At 54.4% G+C, this 17921-nt stretch overlaps 1 protein-coding gene across 3 annotated transcripts in view; it reads right to left on the reverse strand.

The window, feature by feature from the left end:
* Positions 1-1533: 1533 nt before the first annotated feature.
* PRKCD (protein kinase C delta) overlaps positions 1534-17921 on the reverse strand; it is a 31450-nt gene continuing 15062 nt past the window's right edge. For 2 of the 3 annotated variants that reach the window (XM_003894293.4, XM_003894294.4), the window contains 17 exons: positions 15755-15888; positions 14491-14690; positions 12996-13056; positions 12656-12818; positions 12530-12561; positions 11055-11140; positions 10685-10814; positions 9310-9410; positions 8584-8680; positions 8241-8341; positions 7930-8103; positions 7576-7667; positions 6871-6933; positions 5424-5562; positions 5045-5233; positions 4304-4432; positions 1534-2150 (listed from right to left, as the gene is read on the reverse strand). In XM_003894293.4, coding sequence (XP_003894342.1) covers positions 1992-2150; positions 4304-4432; positions 5045-5233; positions 5424-5562; positions 6871-6933; positions 7576-7667; positions 7930-8103; positions 8241-8341; positions 8584-8680; positions 9310-9410; positions 10685-10814; positions 11055-11140; positions 12530-12561; positions 12656-12818; positions 12996-13056; positions 14491-14690; positions 15755-15869 — 2031 coding nt within the window. In that variant the 5' untranslated portion in view covers positions 15870-15888 and the 3' untranslated portion in view covers positions 1534-1991. The remainder of the gene's footprint in view (positions 2151-4303; positions 4433-5044; positions 5234-5423; positions 5563-6870; positions 6934-7575; positions 7668-7929; positions 8104-8240; positions 8342-8583; positions 8681-9309; positions 9411-10684; positions 10815-11054; positions 11141-12529; positions 12562-12655; positions 12819-12995; positions 13057-14490; positions 14691-15754; positions 15889-17921) is intronic. The other variant, XM_009200556.3, reaches the window with a different exon arrangement.

The raw sequence follows: 17921 nt of genomic DNA on the forward strand, positions 1-17921 counted from the left end.
GGATGTTGGGAAGCTCTGAGTTCAGACACCAACCACGTTTTTGTTCTAACCTCCCTCTGAATGGCTCCGTGCGGTTCCTGGGGAATGTGTGTGTTGTGGCAGAGGCAGGGAACAGGGGGCCCCCAGGCATCTCCTCTGGGCTCCTACAGCCCCAGTGTCCCAGAACAGAGCCCATGCCATGCTGCCAGTTCCTCCACCTGTGAGCCCACGGGACAAGCACTTCTGAGGTTTTCCCTGCTGTCCTGGACACCCAGGCTGGCCCAAGGCAGAGCAGGAATTCAAGAGGAAGTTTTCCTAAGATAGGAGGTGGGGAGAAGGGGACATTTGGTCTCTTTGGGGAGAGTTTGGCCCCCATCCCTGCAGCCCCCTCCCTGAGCCAGCACCAGCCCCATACCATCCCGCCCTCTCCAGTTGTGGAAACTTGTACCTAAGCCCAGAAAAATGAACTTGCTGGAAGTCAGCTGCTTGGCTGCCCAGGCCAGCCAATCTGGTGCTAGGAGTGTCTCACCCCCCTCTAGGGACAGAGGGCCAGGGCTAGACCAGAGGGTCTGAAGAGCAGGCTCTGCCTGAGACCGGTGCCCGAGACAGCAGGGCGGGAACAGAAACAGGGAGAGGTAGTGAGGGAGGCGGAAGCAATGAAAAGCCAGGAGAGGGGGAGACATGGAGTCGGTGGGGAGGAGGGCAGAGTAGACTCACTGTCTCCAGCTGAGCACACTCAGGGGGGATGCCGGCGCCTCCTGGTCTCCTGGAGCCATTCCTCACCTGCACGACAGGCACACTGGAGCACGTCTGTCAACCTTGGCCCAGTCACTCATCATTTTTCCACCTTTCTCTCCCACCCTGCCTGTGTCTCCTTCCCCAGGTAGGCAAAAGCTGCTATGATATAGATTCTAGAACTTAGACACAGACTCCTCTGCGGCAAAGGCAGGGATAAATGGTAATGAGATGAGGAGTTACAGCTATGGTCTCCTTGCCTTGCCCCCATTTTAGAGGAAACTGAGCCTTTTTTTCCTTCTTTTTTTTTTTAAAGAGACAGGGTCTCGCTATGTTGTCCAGGTTGGTCTCAAACTCCTTGGCTCAGGCAATCCTCCCACCTTAGCCTCCCAAAGGGCTAGGATTATCGGTGTGAGCCACCACGCCCACCCAATACTGAGGCTTAAAATGATCAAGTGACGTGCCCACATCCTTTGGCTACTCTGTGATTTAAATCCAGATATGCCTGAAGCCTGAGCTGTATTTTCTTCCTCTCCTCCCTCATCTGGGGCCAGCCTCAAAGCCTCTGCTTCTGCCTTCTACGTCTCTGCCCTTCCAGAGACAGCTACAGCTGGCCCATCACCCCACAGAGACATCTGGGGCTCCCTGTAGCCACCTGGAAAAGTCTTCTGCTTTAGGCCCAGCGTCCTGGGCCAGAGGAAACCCATAAATACAAACACATTTGCATGAAGGCCCAGCAGTTAGCTTCCGGGCCAGTGCTGCCAAAAGTGGGAGTGGCCGCCACCAGCTTCCTGGGACAAATGTGTCCTGACAACCAGGTTGGTACCATTTGGTGTTTATTTAGACACACAAATAAAAGAACCTGGTGGTTCAAACAGCTTGTGCTCCTTTTTTTTTTTTTTTTTTTTGTCGTATATATATTTTTTTGAAAAAGATCAACATGTCACCAGTCCCCCATGGTTTTTCTCTACTGAGCAATATATACAGCCTATTTTATATATATATGTCTATATATATAATATATATTTTCAATAGATAACTACATTCAAGTAATGAAACACAGGATTTACAATTTCCCTCCGAGGGCAGAGGAAAAGCAGATTCACACACAGTTCACAGAGGAAGTACCATGAGAGCCTGGCCAGACAGGAGCCAAGGCCGCTCTGGGGGCAGGGGCGGGGCCAGCAGCAGAAGTCACCACAGTCCCTCTGGTGCTTATCGTGGGGAGCGGGCAGATGTGGGTGGAGGGCGGGGCTAGCCTGCTCTGTCCAGGAACCTCAGTCTTCCAGGAGGTGCTCGAATTTGGGGTTCACAAAGGAGAAGCCGGCAAACGCAGACTGGTCCATGGAGTCGATAAGGTTCTTGTCGCTGTAGGAGAGGCGCGCCTTCTCGTTCAGGAACTCCTGGTCGAAGTTGCTGTAGTCTCTGGGGGACTTCTACAAGCAGAGGGCAGGGGTGAGCGAACAGGACGTAGGGAATGGCCCTCCAGACACCCCAGGCTGGAGTCCCTGCAGGGCTGGGCCAGGCCAGAGCTGTCCTCACCCAGAACGGAAGAGGGAGCCTCCCCTAGCAGCCTAAAAGGAGCCCCACAGGAAAGAGGCTGCCATTTCCCCAAGAGGAGGAGGAAAGTGACCAGGGAGCTCTGGGCCTGGGTGAGGAGAGGTGGTAGCCTCCTGCTCAGGGGCCACCAAATCACAGCCCATGGAGGCCAAATCTCACTCACCATCTGTTTTTGTGGGGCCCACAAGCTAAGAATGGCTTTCGCATTTTTAAGTGGTTGGAAAAAAAAAACAAAAGAAAAATATTTCATGACATGAAAATTAGGTGAAATTCAAATTTCACTTTCCATAAATAAAGCTTTTGTAATACACAACCATGCCCATTTGTTGATGTACTGTCTGTGACTGCTTTGAGACCATCAAGCCTGAAAAGTCCAAAATATATACTATCAGGCTGTTGACAGGAGAAATTTGCTGATTCTCTGCTTCTAAGGATGTGATGGGATGGTCACACAGAGAGACCGCAATCTGGTGGCCCTTTGGCCAAACTGAACTGGCAACTATAATCATTTCAGCTTGAACTGGGTTTTAATGGAATTTCAACCTGTATTTTATTTATTTATTTATTTAATTTATTTTTATTGATGTATATATTTTGAGATGGAGTCTCACTCTGTTGCCCAGGCTAGAGTGCAGTGGCATGATCTCGGTTCACTGCAACCTCCGCCTCCCGGGTTCAAGCGATTCTCCTGCCTCAGCCTCCTGAGTAGCTGGGATTACAGGCACGTGCCACCGTAACCGGCTGATTTTTTGGTATTTTTTGTAGTAGAGACGGTTTCACTATGTTGGCCAGGCTGGTCTCGAACTCCTGACCTCAGGTGATCTGCCTGCCTCAGCCTCCCAAAGTACTGGTGTGGGCCACCGCGCCCAGCCTGAACCTATATTTTAAAATTGAACAATGCAACATAAAAATCCAGATTTCCAGCTTCTTTTGAAAACTGGCAGATTAAAGCAGCCATGGGCCTACTTCCTGCCCACTCTTGGTGATGAGAGCCCCCTGGACAGCCCCTGCCCCACTGACAAGGGGTACATCACACCTGCTTTGTGTTTCTTAGTGCAGAGAAGGAAATCTATCAAAAGTGAGACTGAAAGCAGGCTGTGTGACTTTCTTGCAGCTGGCCTAGCCTGTCAGTTACATGCTCAGCCAGGACACGTCTGAGTTTGAGGTCCTTGGTGTAGGGGAAGTGCTCTGTAGCCTCAAAGCACAAATGTGGGGTGCATTACACAGGCTGCCCAGTGGGAACTGTGTGCCCTGGTGGAGGAAGGGAATCAGAGGAGACAAAGGGAGTGGGAAGGAAGAACTGTGGTCACAGAGGGGCCACACCTGCCTCTGCTCTCAGGCTGGTTCCTTGGTGGCCCTGTAGATTCTGGGCCTTTGAGTGAACCATCCCCTCTTCCACCTGGAATGCCTCCCAGCTGTCCCTTGTCTCACTTCTTCCAAGGGAGCCTCTCAGACCTCCCAGCCCTGCTAGTCTCACTTCTTCCAAGGGGGCCTCTCAGACCCACCCTCTTCTCTGCCGCCTGGGCTCCTGCTGACAGACCCACTCAATAGCAACTGATCATGTGTCCTGGGGTATCTCTTAGGCTGTCATCTCGTATCACAAATTGTCATCGGTGTGCAAGTTTCTTATCTCTCCAACTAGCTGCGAACTCCTCCGGTTCTGGGACTGTGTCTCCCACTTTGTTGTGCAGCCAAGCACTGTGCTCTGCATTCAACAGGGACTCAGGACTCCCCATATGTATTGGAGAATGGATTGAATGGAGTAATAACATGAGGTTTTAACTCTATTTCCCAAAACAGGGTCCTGTGCATACAGTGGGATCCACAGTCCCCAGTGTGTGCTCACTGAGTCAGGAGGGAGAGGATGAGAATACAAGGGCAGCAGCTGTGACTGAACATGCTGTGGAGATCGGGGAAGTAGACTTGCTGGAAGAAGGGAGAGGTGGAAAGCGTGTGAGTGATGTAGGAGAGAGGGAGGGCAGGGGAGGAGGAGCCCAGCCCGAAGACAGTGCAGGGCAGGATCACGTACCACTTTGGGCCTGAAGGGTGGCTCCAACCTCCGCTTTTCCAGCAGAGTCCAGTTTATGGTCTTGAAGAAGGGGTGGATTTTGATGTTTCCGGTCACTCCCAGCCTCTTGGTCGGTTCCCTTTCAAAGAGCTGCAACCCAGCAACCCAGGTTAGCACCCAAGGGCCATGGGAAATTGGAGCTTCAGCAAATCCCCAGCAGGCCCATGGATGCAAAGCCAGGCTTGCCCCAGCCCCGCAGTCAGCCTGGGGAACAGTGGGGCTGAGGGAGGCCACTCTGGCATGCAGTGCTCCCAGTTTCCCCAGAGATGACAGGCTCTGGGCTGGACATCCACGACTCTGCTAATGGGACTTTTTATTATTTACTATCTGCCTGGCCGACAGCTGAGCATCGTATGTTTCTATTTTCTTCCCAACAACTCTGTGAGGCAAGACTGCTCATAGCCTCATTTTGCAGATAAGGAGACAAACTCTAAGAGGTTGTGACCAGCTAGTCCCAAGCAGAGCCAGCGTTTGGCCTCGGGTCTGTCTGTCTCCTGACCCTGGGCCCTTAGTCACCATGTCAGGCTGATGCCATGCACAGGACTCGACAGGAGTTCCTGGGAACATGGTGAGAGAGCAATACCCTGTATGTTAGGACTGTGGCACCACTGAGGCTGCCATTCCAGAGACAGGAAGCTCCTCACCCAAAGCCCAGTGTCTACCAGCCCCTGCCCCTGCCCCAGCCCAGCCCAGGGCCTGCACCTTCTCCAGGATGTCCTTGGACTCCTTGGTGATCCAGCGGGGATAATGCGGTGTGTCCACACGGATGGACTCGAAGAGTTCATCCTCATCATCACCATGGAAGGGGGACTGGCCAATGAGCATCTCATACAGAAGGACCCCGAAAGACCACCAGTCCACCGAGAATGTGTACTTCAGGCCCTGCAGGATCTGAGGGGAGCAGGTCAGCAGGAGCTGAGGTGCTGGGGCTGAGAGGGGCCCCTGGGCATGAGCCCTAGCCAGGCCGCCTCGGCCTATGGGCTTTGGCTTGGACCTCACTGCCCTTGGGAAGCCTTCCCCCGCCCACCGTGGGGAGGCAAGGTGCCTGACTGAGCGGGGGTATGGAAGGGTATCAGCTCACCTCAGGGGCGATATAGTCAGGAGTGCCGCAGAAGGTGCTGGCCCGGTTCTCCCCGAATATATTCTCTTTGCACATCCCAAAGTCGGCAATCTTGATATGGCCATCCCGGTCCAGCAGCACATTGTCCAGTTTGAGGTCCCTAAGGACAGGGGACAGGTAAGAGTCAGCAGGAGCCATTTCTTCTTCCCCACCCTGCCCGCCATGTCCTAATTTTCAGCCATATTAGTCCAGGACTGTCCCAAGAGTACAAGGGAATGAGAAAGAGAAAAGGAAGCAGGAGAAAGAGATCCTAAAAACAGGTGCTTCCTGCAAGTCCCCTACTGTGTGCTAAATGCTGGGCACACACCGCCCTACTTCCTGAAACCCAAATGGGGCTCAAACAGGTGGTGATGTCACTTGTCCAGGGTCCCCTAGCAGTCGGCAGCAGAAGTGATCCCCAGGTTCAGTTTTGTCTACTCCCCAAAGGTGGGGACCATGTCTATATTCAGTAATTAGTCATTTGAGTAGATACTTTATGCATATGGGAACTAGAAATGGCAAACAGTACAAAGTCTGCCTTCCACTGAGCTCAATCACCAGGCTCTCCTCAGAGCAATTCTAGGCGTGGACAAGCATATGGCAGCATGCAGCTTGCTCCCCCTTTTTTTTTTTTTTTTTTTTTGAGATGGAGTCTGGCTGTGTCACCCAGGCTGGAATGCAGTGGTGCAATCTTGGCTCACTGCAACCTCTGCCTCCCGGGTTCAAGCAATTCTCCTGCCTCAGCCTCCTGAGTAGCTGAGATTACAGGTATCCACCACCATGCCCAGCTAATTTTTGTATTTTTTAGTAGAGACAGGGTTTCACCATGTTGGTCAGGCTGGTCTCAAACTCCTGACCTCAGGTGATCCATCCACCTCGGCCTCCCAAATTGCTGGGATTACAGGTGTGAGCCATCGCACCCAGCCTCTCTCCCACGTTTTAAAGCCTGAATGCTAATATTCGATACACACTCTCCCACAGGTTGGTTTTCCACTTAACAGCGTGTCTTGGCATTATCCCATGTCAGTACACAGAGCCTGGCCGCAGCCTTTTTGGTGGGTGTACAGTTCCTACCATAGGATGGAATCATAACTTATTAGATGAGACTTTATGGAACCAGTCTCTTCTAGTGGAAGCTTAGATGACTCGATGGGTCTTCCGAGCGAGACTGATGGCTCCAAGGATGGGCGGGGCGATGGTGTCAAATATGGGCAGTGAGTTCCTAGTTCCTGGAGCTAAGCCGGCCTCAAATGGGGGCCACAGGAATGCTCGCACCAGGGTGGGAGGTTTAGGCAAATCCCCAGCTAAAGATTGATTTCCAGCAGAGAAGGAACTGGAGTTGGGGGAATCCTGCTTGCAGCATTTCAGAAGATATGATGGGGCTGGAGCCTCCCCTCCCAAGAGCCCCCCGCTGCCCTAACCCCTGCACCTGTAAATGATGCCCTTGCTGTGTAGAAACTGCAGTCCACAGATTATCTCAGCTGCATAAAACCTGGGCAAGAGAGAGAGACAAAGTGTTCCAGGATCTCTGCCGAGCAGCCTCTGCTTCTCCTCGGGCCCTCATCCCCACTTCCAGGGGCAAGAAATGCTGCAAATAACTCCATGGACAACCTAAGCATGATCAAGTACATCAAGTACATCTTGTATCAGGTAAGTGGGGGCTGGCAGCCCAGGCAGAAAGTTCTGAAGGGAAAGCTCTCAGTGAGCCAGTTCTCTAAGAGTATATGCATTTATATGCATGTACACATGTGTTTGCATGCATGCACACACACACGGTTAGTTTGGGGTGGGGGGGCATGTGAATGGGGAAAAGCAGGTCTGGGGGCCATGCACCAGGGTCCGGTGTCCTGAGTCGTGTAAGACCACCATTTGCAAGGCTGCCCTGGCTGTGGCCCGCAGAGAGGCCAGGACCCAGAGTATTTGCACTGAGCCCCCAGCCACAGCTCACTTGCCAACCATGGCTTCCTGTGTGGTGTGGACCCAGGCTACCCCCACATCTCCCCAGCTGCTGCTCTAGCCCAGGCTGGCTTTTCTAGGGAGAGGGAAGAAGGCATGGAGGGCAGACTGGCAGTGGGTTCTGAGCCAGTGGCCCTTCCTCCACGCTGGGCCCTTCCCCACCATGGCCCTCACATACGTGGCACGGTAGAGTTCAAAGCGGCCTTTGTCCTGGATGTGGTACATCAGGTCCCCCCCGTTGAGGAACTCCATCACAAAGAACAGGTGGTCCTGGGGTGGGGAGGGTGGTGAGCAGGGGTGAGGAACAGGCAGGAGGCTCCCTCACTCAGGGCCACTGGGGCCAAGCCCCAACAGGAAACAGCAGGGACAGGCCCTGGCTGAGGGGGACAACTCTGCCCTGGGAGGCATGAGGGGGAAAGCATGGCCCTGCTTTAAGTGGCCTGAGGGGGAGACACAGCCCTGACTTAGAGGGGCTGAGGGGCTGTGGGACATGGCTGTGGCATGGGGCGGTGACGGCAGGAGGCCCAGGCACCTTGGTCTGGAAGGTGCAGATGAGGTGGGTGAGAAAGGGATTTTCTGCGGCGAGCGTCAGCACCCGCTTCTCAACCATGGTGCATTCCACGTCGTCGTCGATCAGGACTACATCCTTCTTGAGGGCCTTGACGGCAAAGTACTCTCCTCTGCCCTTCAGCTCTCCAAGCAGCACCTGATGGGGAGGCACAGGTGCTGAGCAGGGGAGGACAGGACAGGGGCCACAGCCCAATTCAGACTCCCGCCTCAGCCACCTAAGTGGGAAGCAGCCAGGGTGAGGTGGGAAGCAGGTGCCCGGCTCACAGCCCTCACCTTCCCGAAGCTGCCTTTGCCCAGGACCTTGTGGAAGATGAAGTTGTTGATGTTGCACTTGCTGCTGCCCTCCCAGATCTTGCCGTAGGTCCCACTGTTGTCTGCCCGAGAGACGGCACCTCCTCAGATCGGGGTCTCAGTCTACACAACTCCCCTCCCCAGGGCCCGGGGTAGGCTGGGGGAAGGGGCCTCAGGGGGGAAGGGGCCTCACAGAGGAAGGGGCTCACTCCCCAGGGCCGGGGGTTCCTCCCATGTCTCACTTGACAACGGAAGGAAGGACAGTCCCCTTTCTTTGGCCTCAGGGGGAATACAAACTGTACAGGGCCACTGGACCCAGCTTCACCTTGCGAGTCCTCCCCAGTGACTCCGGTCTTCTTCTCGAAACCCTGGTATATCCCAACAGGCTCTGAGGAGGCCGAGTCTGATCTCCGGGAGGCTCTCTGGGGAGGGAGCAGAGGTGGGGGGCCAGATGGTCAGACCATTATCAGAACTCCCAGCCCAGAAGGAAGACCCCCAGGTATAACTCCACCCTCAATACCAAGAGGAGACAACAGGGGCACAGCCCAGGCCCCCTACTCGGGCTGCGTGTACACACGCACACTCTTCCCGGAGCCCAGAGAAGCCTCAGTGGTCTGAAAGGCTCTGATTACGAACAGAAGTTTTGTAAACGGAACCCTACCTTCCCAACCACTCACTCAATAGATTTTATTGGACTATTTAGCTTCATTTCTGATTGATTCTAAAATTTTACCTTTAGGTTTTGTGGCATCTCTCAAGCCCCACCCATGTACAAACGTCCACACCCAAAGTCTTAGTTCAAAGTGTTCCAACACCCAATCCTGTGGTCCCCAGGTTCACTCTCAAGGAAAGAACTGCTTGAATAATGAATTTCTCATGAAAAAAAGCCCCCCTTCCTCTGCTGCCTAAATTCTTGAGTTGGATCTTCCCGAAGTAGAGTCCTGGGTCTAAATATACCCTGGCTGCCTGTGGCTCCCCAGCAGTGGCTGTGAGCCTTGACTGTCCCTGACCCCACTGCCCTGTGTCCAGGGTCCCCATAGCACCTGCCCACCTGGGTGACTTGGTTCAAGGCCTCGGCCAAGAGCTTCTGGTTGATGCCGCAGAGGTTGGCCACCTTCTCCCGGCATTTATGGTGCACATTCATGCCGCAGTCTGGGGTGAGGGAGAAGTGGGGCTGTCAGTCCTGGAGCTCAGCCAAGGGCAGGGGACAGTGTAGGAGAGGGGCAGGAGAGCATGAGAAAGGAGGGCTTTAGCGGGGTCTGCTGGGTTCCAGTTTTTAGGAAAACATTGATCTGAAGCCATCATATATATTTCAATCTCTTTTTTTTTTTTTGAGATGGAGTTTCCCTCTTGTTGCCCAGGCTGGAGTGCAATGGCGTGATCTCGGCTCACCACAACCTCTGCCTCCTGGGTTCAAGTGATTCTCCTGCCTCAGCCTCCTGAGTAGCTGGGATTATAGGCATGCATCACCACACCCAGCTAATTTTGTATTTTTAGTAGAGATGGGGTTTCTCCATGTTGGCCAGGCTGGTCTCGAACTCCCAACCTCAAGTGATCCACCCACCTTGGCCTCCCAAAGTGCTAGGATTACAGGTGTGAGCCACCACGCCTGGCCAAGCACCTCAATCTTTCATGTTTTTTTTTTTTTTTTTTTTTTTTGAGATGGAGTCTCCCTCTGTCACCCAGGCTGGAGTGCAGTGGCGTGATCTCGGCTCACTGCAAGCTCTGCCTCCCCGGATTCGTGGCATTCTCCTGCCTCAGCCTTCTGAGTAGCTGGGACTACAGGCACCTGCCACCATACCTGGCTAATTTTTTTGTATTTTTTTGTATTTTTTTTTAGTAGAGACGGGGTTTCACCATGTTAGCCAGGATGGTCTCAATCTCCTGACCTCAAGATCCGCCCACCTCGGCCTCCCAAAGTGCTGGGAATACAGGCGTGAGCCACCGTGCCCGGCCAATCTTTCATGATTTAAAGAAAAAGGAAAAACCAGAAGACATGGGACCTAATTCAAAACCCTTCAAAGAACATCTGGGTCAACTTAAGCCGCTTTCCCTCCAGGGTCTTCTGTCTCATCTCTAAGTGAAGCAGAGGGCAGTGGAGGCGTGTCTGGGCGCCTGCCGGTGTGCACCACGCCTGGCTTCAGCATCCTCTGCTCACTGGCCCCTAACAGGGACTCTCTAGGTCCTGCTTTTCCCCTCCAAATGGCTCAGAGAGGTGGGCCACACACCTGTGGTTACACAGCAGGCAAGTGGCAGAGCCAGTCAGGCCAGTGGGGAGGGTCCACCAAGGCCTCACCCTCATCAGGTCCCTGAATGAGGTGCCCGTCTCTAGGTGAGGGGGTGAGGGCGGTGTGAGGTGGCTGGAATTCACAGCAGCACCAGCTGGGAGTGCCCCTCCTGCAGCCCAGGGGCGGGGTGGCACGCACCTTCACACTTTAATCCCTGCTTCACCAGTCCCCAGAGCAGGCTGCCACAGTGGTCACAGAAGGTGGGGCTCATGTAGTTGTGAACCTTGAAGCGGTGCGGCATGTCGATGTTGAAGCGTTCTTTCTGGAACTGGGGGTGGGGGTATCACAGGCTGAGGGTCAAGTGCCAGCTCCAGCCCCTTCTTCAGCCCCCAGCTCTCCCCCAACCCTGGGCACAACATCCCAAGAGAGCTCCACTGGGAGAGGCAAGGAAAGACTAAGAAAAATGGGGAGGGAGGGTAAGCTATCCCCGGAGGGCAGGGAGAGGGCGTAAATCCCTCCCATGTGGCTAAGCCCCCCGATCCCAGCCCTGCCCCAGCCCCAGGCTCACTATGGTGTCCCGGCTGTTGGCCGCAGTGCCAGTGCATCTGCCGATGATCTTGTCGATGCATTTCTTGTGGATGGCAGCGTTACATTCTTGAAGAGGCACAGGCCCAGAAGGGGGAAGGGAGGGCACCGGGAGGGGCAGAGTCTATGAGCTGGTGCCTGCCGGTCAGTCCAGCCCTCTACACAAAGCCACCGTTCTCCTGACCACCCACACCCTCACCCCGCAGAGGCCCAGCGCTTGAGTCTTCCTCCCGCCAGCCCTCGAAGGAGGGGCCTGGAGAGGACGGGGTGGAGAGGACAGGCCAATCTGCAGGGGCTTAGAAATGAAGGAGTCCTAGTGGGCAGGGAGGTGGGCAGAAGTTAGGGGGCACGGGGCATCGCAATATGAGAAGTGGGGGCAGTTCTTTCCCTCTTCCAAGCCCTGGGATAGCAAACAGCTCCTAAACGCCCTCTCTCACACATGCACACGGACACGCCTCAAAACAGACACCTGTACATACACACAAAGCACATGTAATAATGATAACAAACTTCTTACACAGAACGACTGCCAGCGGAAGGCACTTAAAATACAGCCTTACATATCTTACTCCATTTGATCTTCACAATGACCCTATTATACATTACAGTTATATCTAATTTATAGATGAGGGCCAGGCACAATAGCTCACGCCTGTAACCCCAGCACTTTGGGAGGCTGAGGTGGGTACGTCACTTGAGGTCAGGAGTTCGAGACCAGCCTGGCCAACATGACAAAACCCCCATTTCTACTAAAAATACAAAAACTAGCCAGGCATGGTGGTGCACGCCTGTAATCCCAGCTACTCGGGAGGCTGAGGCAAGAGAATTGCTTGAACCTGGGAGAGGGAGGTTACAGTGAGCTGAGATCACGCAACTGCACTCCAGCTTGGGCAACAGAATGAGACTCAGTCTCAAAAAAAAAAAAATTATAGATCAGGAAACTGAGGCACAGAGAGATTAAGTAACTTTGCCTAACACTCTATAGCTAGGAAGTGGTAGAGCTAGGATTCAAACCCAGGCAGTCTGGCTCCAGCCTGCGGCGCCTCGTGCATGCACCCTCAGGGAGAGAGTGTGCTCACACCTGTGTACTCAGAGACACCCACATCTACACAGAAGCACATGCAGCCACTGTGTGCTAGTATCACTGCCTCTCCAGGGAAAAGAGGCCTGGCGCATGGCCTGGGCTGGTTTCTGCGTGAATACTCTACTGTGCCCAATTGCCATCCACCAACTCCCGGTCACTGAATATGCAGCTGGGAAGAGAGGTGCAGAACTGGTTTTCCAGAGCAGCAGCAAGCCAGCCCCAGCACTCACTGAACTCAGCTGCTGTGTCTACACAGGGAAAATTCACGTGCATACACTCTCTGAGCGCACACAGGCACCGGCACACACACAGGCACTGGCACACGTGAGCACACACAGGTACATACGTACAAACTGGCCTGTGGAGACACTTACGCCTGCATTTGTAGCCTTGCTTGTTGAGGCCCCTGAAAGGCAACACCCAGGCAAAGTGAGTGAGTGGGGACTGGGATCGGCCCCCACTACCCTGCACCACCACCAGTGGGCATGGCCAGTTCTCACCAGACAAAGTCTTTGCACACAGAACAGAAGGTGGGTTGCCCAAAGAAGGTGGCGATAAACTCATGGTTCTTGATGTAGTGGATTTTGGCCTGTTTGATGGCTCCCCGGCGGTTCATCGTTGGGAACTTGGCCTCGTCCTCACTGCGCATAGACTGTTTGCAATCTGGGGACCATGGAGTGGGGAAGTCAGCCCTGGTATCTGGGAGGGGTGGCACCCCTGCACTCCCTCCCAGGGTGGCCCTGGACAGTCTGCCAAAGGGAGCCGCTTCCCTACGCCTCAGTGCTGGCTCTGCCTCTGAACCAGGCAAAGGAGCCCCCTCCATCCCCAGAGAGTTCTTACCCACGTCCTCCAGGAAATACTGAACAGACATCAACACCTTGGCCTGAGGCTGCAGGTCCAGCTGTTGGGGGCCAGAGGCCAGGGGAGAACAAGGTCAGTGAGGGTGGCCTGGGCCAGGCCAAACTCAGAACCCGCCCCCATGGCTGGTCCCTCAAGGCCAAGGCAGCCCCCCAAGGCTTAGCCAGACACTTGTCTGCCCAGTGTGGGCAGGGCCCTGCCTGAGCCCCACCCCTGAGCCCCACCCCCACACTGTACCCAGGGGTATTATTACATTTAGGGAAGTGAAAGGGTCCAGCCCACACCCAGCCCAGACACATAGCTGGGGAACAGAGCGGGAAGGGAAATTCCCCACCCCTACCCACGGCGGCCCCCTTAGCAAGGATCTTAGAATGGAGGCCCCCACCCATGTGCACATGTGGAGAGAGACAGACACACTCATCCTCGTGCACACACGCTGCCCCTCCATCTGTGCCAAGGGCTCCTCATGCAGACTGGACAGTCTTGAGGGTGGGACCTGAGCCTCTATCCCCTCACCTCCCCCAAGACCCAGACCTGGTGACTGATATCCTCCCTTGGGGGAGTGGAGACAGCACAGCCAGAGGCCCCTCTGTGTCTCTGCCTGACTGGCCAAGGGTCAGTACAGCCCTGTGTCAACCTCTCTCCCATCCCAGCCCCCTCACCCCTCGCAGGAGGCTGATCTGAGTCTCCAGTGGTCACAGGGCCTTTCCTGGTGGAGACATCTTGGTTACATCCCACATGTAACCCCAGGGGACTTCTGCCAGAGCTGGCATCCTGTGGCCACCCAGAACACACAGCTGCACATGGCCAGGTGGCCACTTGCTTGTGCTGAGTCTCCATTTCAGCAGGTAAGTAGATGAGACCGTAAGCCTCCCCTTCTCCCACCTCCTTGCTGTTAAAGGTCACTATGTTGCCCCCTCAATGGCTGCCAAGGTCTAGAATATATGCAAAGATTCCAAAAAGAACTGGAATAATGGGTGCCTCTGGGAAGGAGGCCTGGTGGCCTGGTTTTGGGGCAGGGACACACCTTTTCGTGCAGTTAAAAATGTTTTACTATGTGCATATCCTGCCTTTCCAAAATTAAAAAGGAAAAAGTAGTCACAATAAGGAAGTTGGCTGTCTTTAGCACCTGCTATGTGTCAGGTTCTGCAATAAGCCCTGTACATCCAGCTGCTCCTTTCATTTGAACAACTGACCCTGAGGTAGGCACATTTAGTAGCGCCCTCCCTTAACAGATGTGGAAGCAGAAGCTCAGAGAGGCTGGGAATCTGGTGAATTGCAGAGCCAGGATTCACACCCAGGCCACATTGGCCACAGGGCTGGACTGGTGGCCAGCACAGGGCCTGGTGCCCTTCAGCTGTGCTAACTGAGCCCACACACTGATGCAGGCGTGCGCATGTGAGCGCGAGTGTGCGCGCGCGCGCGCTCACACACACACACACACACACACACACGGCGCGGCTCGTGCGCCCCTCACCCAGAACTCAGCCTTGCCATTGTTCTTCTTGCAGCGCTCGGCCAGCACCGACACACCCACGGTCACCTCAGACACTGGCTCCTCGGCTGCCCGCATTAGCACGATCTGGATGACACGGCCCTCGTAGATGTGGGCATCGAATGTCGACTTCCACTCAGGATACATGGTCGGTTTCTTCTGCACCAGTGTTTTCCCACGCTCTACAACAAGGCCAGGCAGGGAAGGTTGGGTCAGGGCCCCTCTGTCCCTCCCTCCTGGATCTCCACGGCCTTCCCCTGGCAGAATCTGCCCGACTCTCCTGCCCTGAGGGCCTGCTGTGGTCCCCCAGTGTCCTCTAGAGCACAGAACTGTCTCGGGCACCATGCTAGGTCCTCCCTCCAGGCCTTTGTTCCTGCTGGTCCCTCTTCCTGTGTCCCTCTTGCTCCAGCTCCATTTAAATGTCGCCTGCCCTTATGCATTCACTCAGGGAACATGGGCTGACAGCTCTTGCATGCCAGCCATAATATTCGAGGCGTGGAACACAGCTGAAAGAAAAGCTACATCCCGGGCCTGTCCTCCTGGATCCCCAGGCCCGGGTGGCGAATGCATCAACTCCTTCCTCAAGTAACTGTTAAGTCATAGCTGTGATGAGACTAAAGAGGGTAAGGCTGGTAGTGCTAGACTTGCCTATGGTCAAGTGGCCACAGGGTTAAGCCTAAGGGTCAGGGAAGATTTCCTAGAGGAAGGCACAGTTCAGCTGAGACCTGAGGGACAACTAGGGGTTCACCAGGCCAGGGCAAAAGCAAGAGGGAATGGTGTGAGGTATGTGCTTCCTCCAGGAAGTCCTCCCTGACCTCAGGTTCAGAGGGTGCCTTCTCTGGGCTTCCCTATTGCAGGACTCACTGCTTTGTGACATGCCTGGTTTCCCCACCTGACTATGAACCCCATGAGGGCAAGGCCAGGTCAGTCCTGGAGCATGATAGTATCCTCAGTGTCCAGCACAGGCCCTGGCACAGACGGACATGTAAAAATTGCTGGGTAAACCAACCAGTGGAGGAGGAGCCAGAAACTCCAAGCCTTCCAAGGAGGGCTCAATTTGGCCAGTGTTTGCGGCCCTATAGAGACTCAGCGGCCTCTGCCTTCATAGCTGAACGGGGCAGGGAGCCAAGGATGAGGAAGAGCAGAATCCTTCAGAGGTTGTAGGGAACAAGGCCAGGCCCCCTCCAGTCCCTCCAGCTGGGCCCAGATTCCCAGCCCCTCTCCAGGGTCCAGCCTCCAGGCCTACCTGTGCTAAGCGCCTCCTTCATCTTCACGGCACAGAAGGGCTGGTTCGCCTCGTCCTCAGCCTGCAGGGAGCCCAGCTCGTAGGAGTTGAAGGCGATGCGCAGGAATGGTGCCATGGCAGGGCCTGCAGTGGGCCTGTGCACACAGAGGGATGAGGCCAGGCGGCCGGGCAGGACTACTGGGAACAGTCACGGGCAGCACTCAGGGACCCACTCTCCCAGGGCTCTCCCACGATTGGATTTGGCCCACATGGTGCATATACACACTAGTCTCAGTTGCCAGTGTTAAAAACTGAGAGGTCTGCCGGGTGCAGTGACTCACACCTGTAATCCCAGCACTTTGGGAGGCCAAGGTAGGCAGATGGCCTGAGGTCAGGAGTTCGAGACCAGCCTGACCAACATAGTGAAAAGCCGCCTCTACTGAAAATTAGCTGGGTGTGGTGGTGCATACCCGTAATCCCAGCTATCTGGGAGGCTGAGGCAGGAGAATCACTTGAACCCGGGAGGCCGAGGTTGCAGTGAGCCGAGATCGCACTACTACACTCCAGTCTGGGTGACAAGAGCCAAACTCTATCTCAAAAAAAAAAAAAAAAAAAGAAAAGAAAAAAATTGAGAGGTTTATGTAAGTCTGGATTTGTGGCGTCTCTGGTAAAACTGGAAAATGTGACGTTGGGCCCACTGGGCAACAGCCAGCTAGCAATGGGATGGCTGCCCTCCATCAATCTACCCCAGGCCAAGGGCACTCTCTTCACTCCTCCTCAAAACCTACCTGGGCCTTGGTGGCATTTGCATCTGTTACCCCAAGATATTCATTTGGGGAGTCACTCAGTGCCTCCCTAAGTACCCTATTGCTGGGCACCTACTCCATGCCAGGCACCTGGTATGTGCCATTGTTATCTGGTAAGGGGACAGGACAGTGCCACCTCTTTTTCCCATCCTGCCCCATGCAGCCCTTTGTGATTTTCTAAGTTTGGGGTTTTTTCTTCATAACCACCCAGGCAGACAAGCAGGGCCAAGATAAACACCCCCACTTTTCAAATGGGAAACTGAAATTCTAAAGCAGAATCAGAACCAAAAGCTGACATTCCACTAACTTGGCACCCACTTTGTTCAGGGATCAGGGCAATCAGAGGCTCTGCCTACATCAGTGTGCCTGACCCTTCTAACTTGATCCCTTGGGGTCAAGTGCCTCTCGCCTGCCTGGAAAGTTGCCTGCACCTTCAAACTAATTATTTCCCCAAATATAAAACAGGTGGGCATGGTGGCTCACTCCCATAATCTCGGTACTTCAGGAGGCCAAGGTAAGAGGATCACTTGAGGCCAAGAGTTCAAGGCAGCCATGATCGTACCAGTGCACTCCAGCATGGGCAGCAGAGTGGGACCTTATCTCTTAAAAAAAAACCCAACTGCCCAGGCGCGGTGGCTCATGCCTGTAATCTCAGCACTTTGGGAGGCCAAGGCGGGCAGGTCACCTGAGTTCAGGAGTTTGAGACCAGCCTGGCCAACATGGTGAAACCCCGTCTCTACTAAAAATACAAAACCTAGCCTGGCGTGGTGGCGCATGCCTGTAATCCCAGCTATTTGGGAGGCTGAGGACAGGAGAATGGCTTGAACCTAGGAGGCAGAGGTTGCAGTGAGCTGAGACTACGCCATTGCACTCCAGCCTGGGCAACGGAGGGAGACTCTGCCTCAGGAAAAAAAAAAAAAAAACCCAAACTGTATTTTAATGTTCAATGTAACACTGAATGTGCCTTGCAGATTCACACACAGCAGCTCCCACACTCCTGGGTTTCTCACCATTCTCTAAGTTAATGTTCACTATAGTAAGTGACCCCAAGGGGCTCCTCAGGTTGCCACTTGTGAAGGACACTCAGGTGTGTAAGCACCTATGTGCACACTGGCTTCTGCCCAGGCCCCACGAGGCTGCTCCATAGCCTTGGTTGAGGGAGCGCTCACTCGATTTTGTGCACACACACGTGTATTCACTCCATCCTGAACATAAGCCAGCACACAGGGGCTCACTCAGACACACACGTGTGCATGCACACACAACAGATGCCCAGCCCCAGATGACTTCCTCCAGCTCCTGCACAAGGTGGCCAGAGCAGCAGCCAGATCTGCTGGGAGCTCTTAGCTCAGATGAGCTCACAGCAAATGCTGACCTCACCC

This window comes from Papio anubis, chromosome 2 (genome assembly GCF_008728515.1).
Source record: "Papio anubis isolate 15944 chromosome 2, Panubis1.0, whole genome shotgun sequence".
In the NCBI taxonomy this organism is placed as follows: Eukaryota; Metazoa; Chordata; class Mammalia; order Primates; family Cercopithecidae; genus Papio; species Papio anubis.